The sequence below is a fragment of the Fusarium flagelliforme genome (assembly GCF_020744385.1).
Source record: "Fusarium flagelliforme strain FIESC 12 MPI-CAGE-AA-0113 chromosome Unknown B0J16scaffold_2, whole genome shotgun sequence".
Lineage (NCBI taxonomy): Eukaryota > Fungi > Ascomycota > Sordariomycetes > Hypocreales > Nectriaceae > Fusarium > Fusarium flagelliforme.
In genome coordinates this window covers 5,352,125-5,364,657 of record NW_025763504.1, presented here as the reverse complement: position 1 = coordinate 5,364,657, position 12,533 = coordinate 5,352,125, and the positions used below count along the sequence as shown (strand labels likewise).

Genomic DNA, 12,533 nt, shown 5'->3' with positions numbered 1-12,533 from the left:
GGGTCACCAGATGAGTTCCTGAGATAACTAAATTCTCTTTTATCTGTTGTTGTCTCTTTCTAGTTCGCTAGAGGCATGGTACCTTGACGGCAATGCACCGTTATGCAAGAGCAATTGTCGATTGCTGCTAGCCATTCCTCCGGATATAAACCCACACTGAAGAATGCAATGGCCGACTTTCTTGGAGAGAGACGGCCTTCAGTGACCACGGCACGGTGTCCCTTTGAGAATGGCTTTGATACCGTACTGTGCTATGTACTTTGGTAGGGCCTGGGATGTTTCGCCCAAGGCCATGCCATGGGTGTCTGTTAATCCCGGCCTCCGGAGCTCGGGGCTTTGCCCACATGCTGCCGCTGCGCTCTTAAATCCCCAGATGCGATCTGGCAGCGCCTAGTGCGCTCCTGTGCTCTGCCTTGTAGCGGACCCTGCTGGAAGATCTGACTTGTGCTTGCATGCGCATCAAATTTCATGCTACGCCTGCTCTCCAACAACGTATGTATCAATTGGGCTTCTAGCAACAGAGCCTACATGACTTGTGAGTTCTGTCAAGATAATACCAGAATTGCGCTGCTAAAACGATCAAGTGCTCACGGTTCCTCGCGCCCCGACAAAGAGCTTCATAGAGCCTAGTGCAACCTTCACCGCTATTCTCTCACCCAATTGTAGTTTTCAGTGTGTGAGATGTACCGATTATAAAGAAACACCCTCTCGTTGTAGGTACCCTTGGACTTGAACAGGGGTGATCTGTACAGAGCAGCCATGATAACGGCACGACTTGATTGCCAACTCACTCAAGAGTCCCACCTAGACATAACCAAACAGATCTTGAGAGGAGCCAAGCCATGATAGCTCATCGGCGGGTACAGTACGTCGCTCCTTGTCAGCATGATGCTGGTTGGAGCTGGACGGGTAGCATGTACTCCGCATATGCTACTGTAGTGGCAGTCCACAAGGGCCTCAGTGAAGAAACAAGCCAAAAACGTTTGTGCTACCCAGGCTGTTCTCATCGAGATATTGCAGGATCGCATCATGATCATGGCGAGTTGGGAGAGGTGGCACGGCCTGGAGAAAAGGTCTCAGCCCCAACAAGCCAGATCAAAGCATCCCAAGTAGAACTTGCATTCCGAATTGCTTATGGAAAGGCATTGATTGCATTGTGCCTGAAAGTACAGTATGGCGGAGCTGCAAACGAGGGTAACCGTTGATTTACTGCCCACTACATTAGCCTTCCCGCTCATCACGCAGCGGGGTGTTGTAGGGGATGGAGACATGATGTCTACCCACCTGCCAGCTAATGTACGGTACGGGAAGCCTTCATGCATGCACGCGTACATGCATGCAGACAGGATGACTATTCTTTATTCCATATGTACGAATATGTATGTCGATGAAACACAGAGAAGCCTTTTGGTCCTCCATATAACAAAATCCAAGGGCCATGCTATACTTTCTATCCCAACAATGGCAACCGTGGTGCCAATATTAAGTGAAGTGAAGACTATCCGCTATAGAGAGAAGGCCCAACGAAGGATGGACCTGCGATAAACAGGCAAAGGGGGGCTTGACGAAGCAACGGGGCACACATTGATCATGTGTATGTATTCACTAGGGCAGCCATACCATACCATACCAGTCAGGAATAAGGGACCAAATGGGCGTTTAAGCAAGTAGCATCGAAGGGGATGGCTTCACAATGGTTGAATCCCTGGTCCAAGATGCTGTTACCCGTCACAATGGCAGCTCAAGCTTACAGTACAGGACTCGTTTGTGCGATACGACAGATTATGACATCTCTGTTTGTATTTAGGAGGGTGCTGCAGGTATGTCCTGCATATTGTACAGTACTGTACAGTACTGTACGTACATGCAAATGATTGGAGGTGAGGAAGAGCAATTCGGGTTGGTCAGTTTACAGTGTTGGTGGCAAATACTTTGGTCTAGCCATACTCAGAGAAGGATTTTCACGAACGCCTCGCCTCGTCTTGGGTTGTATTCGAGACTCTCGAGTTGAAGCAGGGAACAGAGAAGATAGTGGTACTTTGCCGCCTTCCACATGGAGGAGGATGAGAGTTGAGGGTCGAGGCTCGGAGGCCAAGGCTCAAGGCTCAAGGCTCAAGGGTGAGTGGGAGTGGGAGTGGGAGAGGGGCTGGGTAATCAAATGACAAGTCGCGAAGGGGGAGAAAAGAGGAATCGGACTTGGTGATGATGCCTGCAAAAGGGAGATGGACGAGGAGGGAGCGAGACGGGCCGTTCACCGGGGAGATGTTTGAAGCCGAAGTTGCGAGGAACAGGCCTCATCTGGACCAGGGATCTTTGTTGGTGAAGTTAAGAACCTGTGAGAGCGATGGTGACAACGACAGTGACAGGGATATCTGAGCTGGGCTGAGCTGAGCTGTGTGATTTACATTTCACCAACATGTCAGCTCGGGTAACAGAATGAACAGAGCAGGGCAGGGCAGGGCGTAAGGGATAGTCTAGATTGTGATTGTGTTGGGAGCACGGTTCCAACAATAAAATGAAATGAAATTAGATTAGATTAAAGATGCATCTCGTCTCCATTGAAGCTTCAGCCTGAGCCTTGCATGAGCCATGAAGTGAAGCGTTGATCTGAGGTGGGCGCGGCTCTACCCGCCCGCTGCAGTGTGAGACAGGTTGCAAGCCGCAGTAGCAGTAGCAGCAGCAGTAATATAGGATCAAATGTGATGCATTATACAGTAGTCTAGTCTAGCTAGATATGCTGTACAGTACAGTATGATTTGACGGCTTTGGCTTTCATTAATCAATAACACACGTATAACCCGTACGCCGCAGCAAACTATTGACCGTTTCATGCATATACCCATCACTAACGTACTCACTTATTAGCTCTTATGAAATGAAAACGACATTCCCGGGCATTACCAGCCACTAACCATCATACGGATACAGTACGGTCTTATGCAAGTAATTCAGATTCCTATTGCCGATCCTTCAATTGTAGCCAGGCGTTCGTCGTCACACCCAAAATTCTGTGTATCTAGTTTTTACATCTGTATCAATAATCGATGCATCCCTATACATGCCAGCTCTAGAATATGCATCAACATTTGTTTCATATGTTTTCAAAAAGTCGTTTTCTCCAAGTCCAGAATTGTGACCTTACTGTCAATCAGCAAAAAAGGCGAGCCGTGTACAGTCAGCTGTGTACATGCCAGGACAACATGTGAGAAGTTGGCGATTAAATCAACATAGAACACATGTTTGTCATCTGAATAGTCAAACTGTCGTCTCCCCAGAGGCATATCATGGAGCTGATGGACCTGGTCGAGAGGGTTTCACCTGTTCGATTGGGAATGGTAATCGAGAGAATAGATACTTTGACTGAGTCAACGCCTTCAAGCGTCCATCAAAAAGATAATGGTGTTGAAGGTGATTATTGAAACCAAAGTCCTCAATTTCTTCGGAAATAAGACAGTCTTTAGCTGATGAATGTATCAAGTAGACTATTTCATTCCTTGCGATACCTAAGGAACGGTCCTGTCTCATTGATAATCTGCTGCATTTTGTCTATCATATGAAACATCTTTTGAAGGTTCTCAAAGAGATGACAACTTATCAAGTGTCAGGGGTCGGTATGCAGTGGGAACAGGTTTCGGTATTTGCTTGTAGTCTTCCAATATGACTCGAAGATGTGATATAGCATTTGCTGGTATATGTTACGTAGACCTGCTAGTCTGTCTCACTCTATCGGTTATGGAATCCTGGGGCTCCAAGAGGCTGACAGGTCAACGCTACCCAAAGCAAGGTTTTGTTGCAGTTAGATTCCATATACTCCCAGATAGCAAGGCGTGTGTCGGTATTCAAACACTTACGTCTGGAGACACTCTGCACTTTACACGTGATGAAGGCTTTGACGACCTTAGAGATGCTGTCTTCGTTCAGTTTTATGCAGCGTTCCGGAGTATCTCTATTTCAAGCCAGTTCCGACTGGAAGCAGTTCACCTGATTCTCTGCTGGGAAAGGTCGACTAGCAACTCCAAATCAAGATGAATACCAGTGATGCATTCATCTAAGGCATCGATGGCCAACACAGCTTCTTTCAGCTCAGAGTCTGCCGAGATGACGTTCATGATTCGGGACAGGACAATGAAGGCATTGCAGTTCTCAAAAAGCTGTTTGTCAGCATTCTCATATTCTCGCTATACGTGCTTCAAAAGTGACTCTTGGCTTTCACGAGCATGTATATGAGCCCACGTAGGACAGCTGTGGCATTATTGACTCAACTGTCGGCGGTGGAAACCGAAATATGTCACTTGGCCGAGGATTTCTGGGCCACTGTTCAACTCATCAATGATCTCTGGCGTTTTAACTCATCTAAGCAACTTCAAAGAGTCTATGCCTCTTGTAAGAGACGAGAGAAATCCACAGAACCTCGCTATCGAGCAACACCTACAGACTGTCATGCAGGTTGCTAAGAGCTTCGTCACTTCTACGATCGACTCTCCTAGTTTGACGGAGAAGCCCAACCTCTCACTCAATTTGTCCACTCGTTGAGGGTTGGTGATCGCCAAGAAAGCGATCTAGAAGTGATTCTTAAGCGACTCGACGCGGCAAGGGCGATCTCACCATACACATTCTGGTAGTTCATGTGGGTATAGTCGGACAGGATGGATCCAGAGTGATTTATGATGTCCTTTCAGATACGAACTTGAGCGTTCCACGTGTCTTGGGCGCCAACATGGCCCCGTTGGAACTGGTCAGGAACCATAATCGCGAATCAGGTTAGCAGTAAACATCAAATCTACAACGACTTCCCTAATAAATGAGCAGACGGAACGATTCCAGTCACCCCTGACGAGCTCGAGGCTCTTGAAGCATCCCGATGCGATATATCTCAGACAGTACAAAGCTCGATCTGTGGCAATAGGGGCGTTGGCTACCATGTAATGACTGGCAACATCAACAATTATCAGACCAATTTGTTATTATTTCTTTTTCCTTTTTACTTCTTTTCTTCCTATCTTAATTTATACACTTTTGCTTAGTTCTTTTCACGATCCTCCTTCAGAGACACAATGCGGTTAAGCACGATCTTGTCATCTGTGCTATCCGAGTCCATAGCCTATAGAATAATTAGTTTCAATATCAAAAGTTGGGTAGCATATCCTTACGAAGTAGGCAACACGCATAGCCTGGAATCGAACACTTTCGGGGCCACTAGCCTCGTTGGTCTCACCAGCCGTAACAGGCCAGGGAGCACGCTGGCGAACCTCCTTGAAGCCCTCTTCAACAAGAGCCTCGGGATAAACAACCTCACTGTTGGGGTTGATGTCGTTCAAGAAACCACCCTCAACAGCGGTAGGGTCGTCGGACTTGAACAAGGGGCTGTGTACGCGGGCTTCCAACTTGATGGAGCCCTCGGGCACCCACTGGATGTAGGTCTTTGGCTTGCTCTCCTTGTCAAAAACGGCCTTGATGCTAGTGACCTTGCCTGACTCATCCTTCTCGAATGAGGTGGCCTTGATAGGGTGGGGAGCGTTAAGAAGACCAACAGTCTTACCAGGGGCAAGTCGGAAATAACCCTTGATGTCCTCCTCTCGGAAATCAGATCGATCGATATAGACAGTCTTGGTAAATCGGACCTTGTGAGTACCGAACTTGGGGTCCTTGGGAGAGTAAGGAACCTCGAGCTCCTCGGTTCCCTCGTGGTCCTCAATGGTAACAGGAACGGGGTCCAGGACAAGCATGAGTCGTGGCACGGTGTTCTCAAGGTAGCGGCGGACAGTCTGCTCGAATCGCGCGATCTGGATAATTGTCTTGGCCGTAGTGACACCAAGCTCGTTGATGAAAGCCAAGAGAGCGCCAGGGGGGATACCACGACGCTTAATGGCAATCAGCGTGTACAGACGAGGGTCATCCCAAGCTCGAACGTATCCACCTTCGACAAGCTTCTTCAGAGCTCGCTTGCTCATGATAGTTCCACTGACATTGAGTCGACCTGGTAGTTGTTAGAAGTCCGCATTCACACATATCCATATCTTTTCTCACCGAACTCTCGCTGCATCGGCTCGTAGACCTCGAGACTCTTGTTCAGCCACTCGTAGCTTTCACGAGACAGAATGAACTCGGTAGTACACAAACTGTGTGTGATACCCTCGAAACTATCGCAAAGACAGTGTGTGAAATCGTAAGTAGGGAAAATCTTCCACTCGGGAGCTCGGTGGTGAGCCTTCTGGTTCTTGGGTATCCGGTAGGCGGCGAGATCCCACATCTGAGGGTTTCCGTTGGTGATGTCCTGCTTCATGCGAAGGAAAGCAGTCTGGGGTGCGTATTTGCCGTCGTGCATATCCTGGAACTTCTGGAGGTTCGTCTCGACATCCTGCTCGGCGTGCTTGCATCGGTAGCGGGGTCCCTCCTTTCCTTCCTTTCCACCACGCTGAAGCTTGATCTCGGCCTCGTTACAGTGGCAGACATATGCCTTATCCTTCTTAATCAGTTCCTTGGCGAGATCAAAGAGCTTCTGGAAGTTGTCACTGGAGTGTGTGATGGCGCTGGGCTCGAATCCTGCAGGTGTTAAAGATTAGTCAAGGCCGGGTTGGATATAACAGGCGTCGAGGTTCGTACCAAGCCACCTAATGATCTTCAGGATCCATTCGAAGTAGATTTCCTCCTCTTCGTCGGGGTTCGTATCGTCAAATCTTTGAATCCATTAGCCGTGAACTTAGCGCCCGATGAAAAAAAGGTCATACCGAAGGATCTATCACATATTAGCATGCATCAAATTCCAGTTGGCGCAACGAAGCTTACAGTCTTGCCACCGTGGTAACGGGCAAAGCCAAAGTCAATGGCAATAGCCTTGGCGTGACCCAAGTGAAGGTAGCCGTTGGGCTCAGGAGGAAATCGGGTAACGACAGGCTTCACAGGTCGCTCCTTGTAGACGTCGGCGAGGAAGCCCTGCTTGAACATGGCATCGGGGTCGAGCTGGGTAGGCTCCTGAGCCTTGGGCTTAGGCGCAGCAGGCTTGGGGTTCGCCTCCTGGTTCTTTGCCTTTTCATCTCGCGAGGCCTGAGCAGCGGCCTTCTTGGCTCGCTTCTGGGTACGCTTCTTCAGCTCATTGCGCGTGACCTGCTCGCCCGTCACCTCGTCAAGCACGAGCTTGACAGTGCCCTCGGTGACCTCAGCGACAGGGTCGGACATGATGGCAACTGGTGTATCTTTGATATTCGGTTCGGTTCGATGTCTACGTGGGCGATTTCGTCGATATCGGGAAAGTTCTTAGCTTTGTTTGGTGATTGAAGCCGGTAGTAGGGTAATTTTTGGCGGTGGAAAGTTATCATCGAGAGTCGTTGGTGGGGGAGGGATGGAGGGGTTGCAATTGGACCACATTGAGTCATAAGGGGAAAGATAGAGATAAGAGTCATCGGACATGGAACAAAGAAGACAGTTAAGATATGCCCGCTATAATCTTAGTGACTTCACAAACATATTACTTTTATCTATTTTGTTCAGTAATGAGAAGAGAACGGCTGTAAACATCTCTGTGTTTGAAACAGTCGTGTTGTGTATAGGGAAATGGATAATGCGTTAGTAACATTGAGAAGCACTCCGGATATAATGTAAATAACACTACTGGATACATCTATCAGCTCCAGTTTTCAAAGCGTCAAGGTAGTATTGGTTATCTTGTTACAAGCTGTGCTTGATTGCATTATTTCGGTACGCGTCGCTTACCCTGTACAATAACGGATTCTCCCCACGTAGTACTACTTGCCAACCTCCAATCCTGGGGTCAGAGCATGCAAGCTAGGATCAACTACATGGAGCTAGTAGATGATGTATTTGGATCATGCCTCATTAAACTGTGTAGAACTGAGGTTCCATCTGATGTCGCAATGTGATTGATATCCTGGATCCAAGCCCATACCTGGTAAAATAACCACAGCTCAGATGAACACAAACCTTTGTTTTTTGCGGCCTCTACAGAATTCCAAGTGGTGGGATAGTGCTTTTCTCTCAATTGATACTTGTTATAAGTCAATTTATATGTAGTACTAGATCCTAGTTTGATTGTGATTTGGGGGGATGATCGTGATGGAGCGAGTTTGTAAGGAGCTACCACTTAGGCTTAATGTCGAGACAGCTTGATCACCGAGCTAAAGCTCTATCTTGGTACCGTATAGGATCTCAAGTATGACAAGAAGCTGCAGATAGTTCTCGGGAAGTAAACTGAGTGGGGGTCTAGGATCATCCAGCGTCTGGACGTTTCAAGGCATTATGCTACAGTACAACGGTAGCTGCCCTGTTTAGCCAAGAGTTTCCGACATCCGAAGTCCCCGTGCATGGGCGTGGGATGCTCTCATCATCGTCATTTCAACAGCGATGTCGTGATATGGCTGACAGCGGTTACAAGGGTTTTCAACCCACATAGCGCTTGATGGAGGGTGGCTTGACGGCGGTCTAGACTCTATCGAGTTGCCTAAATCAATCTCCCCGAAGACTTGATGTGGCGTGAATCCACTGAACCTGCCGCTATGGACGCTACAACTTGCCAGCCATTGCAGAAGACCCTCGCACGCCATCGTCAGCTCGTTCGCAGTGAACCAGGGCATATGAATACCTAGCCTCCACTGTCTACAGCACTTGTCTTGCGTAAAATAAGGCATAGTAATCGTAATCATGGAAGATCTTCACTCCAATCGTGGACAAAAGACCTCTCGTAGTCTTGCCGATAGTGAGAGTCTTTCCAGCGTCAACATCAACCGCAACATTATCATGGGCTGTCGAGTTTGTCGGGCAAGAAAGGTAAGTGTCGTTTTTTTAAATTTTATTCTGCCATATTTCGCTGTTATAGCCATCAAGTTACTCACATACATAGGTCAAATGTGATGGCCGACCCAACGGATGTCGCAATTGCGAACGTCTTCAACTCGAGTGTGTTGATGACGACGGCTCAAAATCTGGCAGTCGGCGTGGATCAGTGCCGGTGTCTCTGAGAAAGATTCGCACTTACCGATCATGTACGAGTTGTCGTGTCTCAAAGACAAAATGCGATGGCGACCGCCCGAGATGTTCGCGGTGCTGCGCCCGTAATTTAGAATGCCAATACGACGGAGGCTCGGCTCCTCGCTGGGCGCGAAATCTCAGCAAGGCTCCGACTTCAGGTTCAAACGAGGAAGAATTAGAGTCTTCTTTGGATGCATCTTCGGTTACTGGAGATAGCTTCATGTCACCCAGTCTCATCCAGTCGCGGGAAACTGATATCGCAGCATCCCACCGGTCGAGCACCCGAGACACCAGTGCCATAGACCCGCCCATAGATTTCGCCGATGACACTGAATTGTCCATTCATTCATGGTGAGTTTCATGTCTAGCCCGAAGAACCCGAGTCATCGCTAACCAAGTTTGTAGGCTTGTGTCCTCAGACCTCCCGTCTTCAAACAATATTCGTACTGTGGTAGATCACTACTTTGCAAACATTCACCCTCTCCGATGCTTCGCTTTTGTTCATAGACCGTCCTTTACTCGACAGCTAGATAAAGGCTTTGAGTCTGAAGATGAAAAAGCATTGCTACACATCATTTGCGCCCAAGGTGCCAAGTAAGTTGTCTCACCATCAATGAGTGAGTATCCGAAGCTGATGATATAGATTCTATGCTCTATCGGTCAATGTAGAGGATCAAGATGCCAAAGCAGGTTTGATAAGGGCTGCGGGAAACAGTTGGGCGCAAAAGGCCGAATTGCTGGTTCTCACCAATTTTGGAAAGATCTCAGTTCAAAGACTCATGGTAAGTGCTAACCCAATGCTCTAGTTAATACATAGCTGACAGTTGTTTCCTAGACATGCATATTGCTTTATGACTTCCACTTCAGATTGGGCGAGTACACCCAGGCTCTCATGTTGAGTGGCCTAGCTGTAAGAATGGCACATGCATTGCAACTCAACGTCGAGTTCTCTCCGGATATCCTCTGTGCAGAAGCAAATGAGTCCTCTCCACCGGCAGTCGAGAAGGAGAGTCGTCGAAGACTCATGTGGGCTTGCTATATTCTGGATGCGTGGACAGGCAGTGGTGTGGACCAGTTGACGCTCCTCCGTGAAGCCGACATCAAGATCCAGTTGCCGTGCAATGAGCGTAACTTCAGACTTCGAATCCCATGTGTGACTGAGACTCTTGGTGTAGGCCATGTCCTTCAATTCCTACCTCCAGCTATTGTCCCACGAAGACCCGCTGCTAATATGGGTATCATGGCATACTACATTCGAATTGTCACTCTTTGGAAGCGAGTAGTCAGGTCAGTAGCAAACGTTAAACCCCTCTTAAGAACACCCAGATAACTAACGGGAAGACAGATATGTCAAGCATCTGAATACGAGTCCACCTCCATGGCTTCCCGAATCCGACTTTGCCGCCCTGGATGCTGACCTGCGAGCATGGGGCCGACAACTCCCTGAGTTCATCTCATACTCTACCGATACCATCTACGCCCGCCTTGAATCTGACCAGCTCGGCTCACTTGTCCTGCTTCACTGCACCTATCACCACAACCTTCTAGATCTCTACAGGATTTCCATGCCCGACCTTTTCAAGCTAATCAAGCCCTTCTACTTCCCGCCCAACCAACAAGAGTTCCTGCAGTCTTTGCAAGTTGACTGCTTTTATCACGCAAAGCAAATTGCTACTATTTTGGCCGAGGCTGTACAACATGGTGCAAGGTACTTGGCTGATAGCTTGCTACCATGCTTCGCATATGATAGCAGCCGAGTGATGCTGTACTACATCGCAAGACTACTTGATCTTAGTAGGCCAGATGCTGAGACTATTGTTGTAGACGCTATCAATGCTGTGGAGAGTAACAGCAAGATTCTACGGACAATGGCTGCCCTATTTCCGCTGGCAGACTCCCTGGTACGTGAAACACTGTAAGGAAAGATTGTGGCAGTCCTTGCTAACGATGATAAAGGCGACTACGACGGAGCGATGGTTGGCCAAGATTCGCAAGACCTTCGCGCAGGACGAGCATATGAGCGATCGTCCTAAGCAAGGCGATGAGGATAGGTATGCCTCAATTAATTCTCCGGGTGACTCAGTTGCTAACAGTCTAAATAGGTCGCCAATTCTTTCTGGAAGTCCAATCATCGGCAGTCCTGACGAGGCTCTGGGGGCGCTTGGTCTAGCACGCCTTGCTCAAGGTGAGAGCGCTGATATCAAGCCGATTGATCAGGATGCCTGGAGCAAGGTTGGAAGTACAAGCCCGACTTCAACCAAGATAGGAGCCGGATCTGCCTCTGGACACCCGTCAAGTAGTCAGCATGAGGAGACACCTGCACGATCCAAACTGCAGCATGAGCAACCGGTGTCTCAACGAACGCCACCTGGAGCTACAACTTCCCATATGGACCACCAAGCTGTTGATCTAAACGATCTCCAAAACTATCTATCCTGGGATATGTATGGAATCATGGAGATGAGCGACAATGGCCTGAAGGCTGGCATCGAAGGCAATGGCATACCATCCTGGAGCGTGATGTGATCGGAAGATACCCAAACAAAGTTTTCAGACATTTATGAAACTCGCTGTCTCGGGCAATCTCTCCGAAGTCCTTAATATGGGACCTTTTGAGCCTTGATCGATAAGACTGAGGTTTCATAAGGCAATTCAGACTACCGGGTTTCAATGTCACAACCACAAGGACAGACCGCTGTCACGGAGATCAACGGCTCCCCAACAGCGCGAATGTCATCTCCATGGGCCTCCCCTTGCTACAATTTCAAACTAGTAGGGTGCACGGTAGTGAAAACGGCCACTCCGAGGGAACTCGAAGCACGGTACTCTTGATAGCTAGCGACGTTGATCTCGACAAGCCCGCTCGAGTGCCAGTGGTTTAATTATTGAGGCTTCGGCATCATCTCATTTTGGTAGAGATTATCATTTCAAACTTTGAGGAGGCTGGGCTTTGGATAATGAAGGCTGGGGTCGCAACCTATACGAGACGGTATGCATATGCATCTTTGGCTTTGATATGCACCGAATGAGCATGATGACGACTTTCTTGTTGTCGGCGTCTACAGAAAACACGACATTTCATTGGGAGAGCTGCAGCCTTCAACAGGGGCATGACTGTTACTCTGACGCGATTACGAATAGCATCTGCATTGCAGGATCCGGCGCCTGTATCAGAAGTGCTTCAGTATCGACGAAGTCTGTGATACAACATAGGCGAGATTTGGTCGGATGGTGAAGGAGGATGTAATTATAGAAAGAAATTGATATTCGAGACGTCTTTAATTATGGATAGCTCAACGGCACGGAGAGTTAAATTACGACAAGTAGCATTGATCACCGATGAACCACGCGGGGAGCACGATCTAATTTAGCATGTGCAAACAAGAAGAGGAGAAATATGACGATGCCCAGCAATAACTAGATTGATAGAGCAGGTCTTGGAGCTTGGGCCTTAACTACAGTTACTTGGTTCTCGGAAATCGGTAGCGGTAGGTTGGTAGTGTTCAAGGATAGAACCTCGGCGATAAAGGACGGATGAGATGAGACGAGGG

General features: G+C 48.3%; 2 protein-coding genes across 2 annotated transcripts; one reads left to right on the top strand and one right to left on the bottom strand.

Moving 5' to 3' along the window:
- Positions 1–4,743: 4,743 nt before the first annotated feature.
- Positions 4,744–7,523, bottom strand: B0J16DRAFT_335345 (tRNA synthetases class I, catalytic domain-containing protein). Its single transcript, XM_046127065.1, has 7 exons — positions 6,787–7,523; positions 6,729–6,736; positions 6,604–6,677; positions 6,028–6,543; positions 5,151–5,977; positions 4,810–5,101; positions 4,744–4,760 (listed from the first exon to the last, which is right to left on the bottom strand). The coding sequence occupies exons 1-6, from the start codon at positions 7,174–7,176 to the stop codon at positions 5,021–5,023; spliced, it is 1,896 nt and encodes a 631-aa protein (XP_045987388.1). The 5' UTR covers positions 7,177–7,523; the 3' UTR covers positions 4,744–4,760; positions 4,810–5,020.
- Positions 7,524–8,564: 1,041 nt separating this feature from the next.
- Positions 8,565–11,753, top strand: B0J16DRAFT_395399 (fungal-specific transcription factor domain-containing protein). Its single transcript, XM_046132197.1, has 8 exons — positions 8,565–8,781; positions 8,855–9,333; positions 9,388–9,576; positions 9,626–9,764; positions 9,818–10,269; positions 10,328–10,883; positions 10,939–11,033; positions 11,085–11,753. The coding sequence occupies exons 1-8, from the start codon at positions 8,656–8,658 to the stop codon at positions 11,506–11,508; spliced, it is 2,460 nt and encodes an 819-aa protein (XP_045987387.1). The 5' UTR covers positions 8,565–8,655; the 3' UTR covers positions 11,509–11,753.
- The last annotated feature ends 780 nt before the right edge of the window (positions 11,754–12,533 follow it).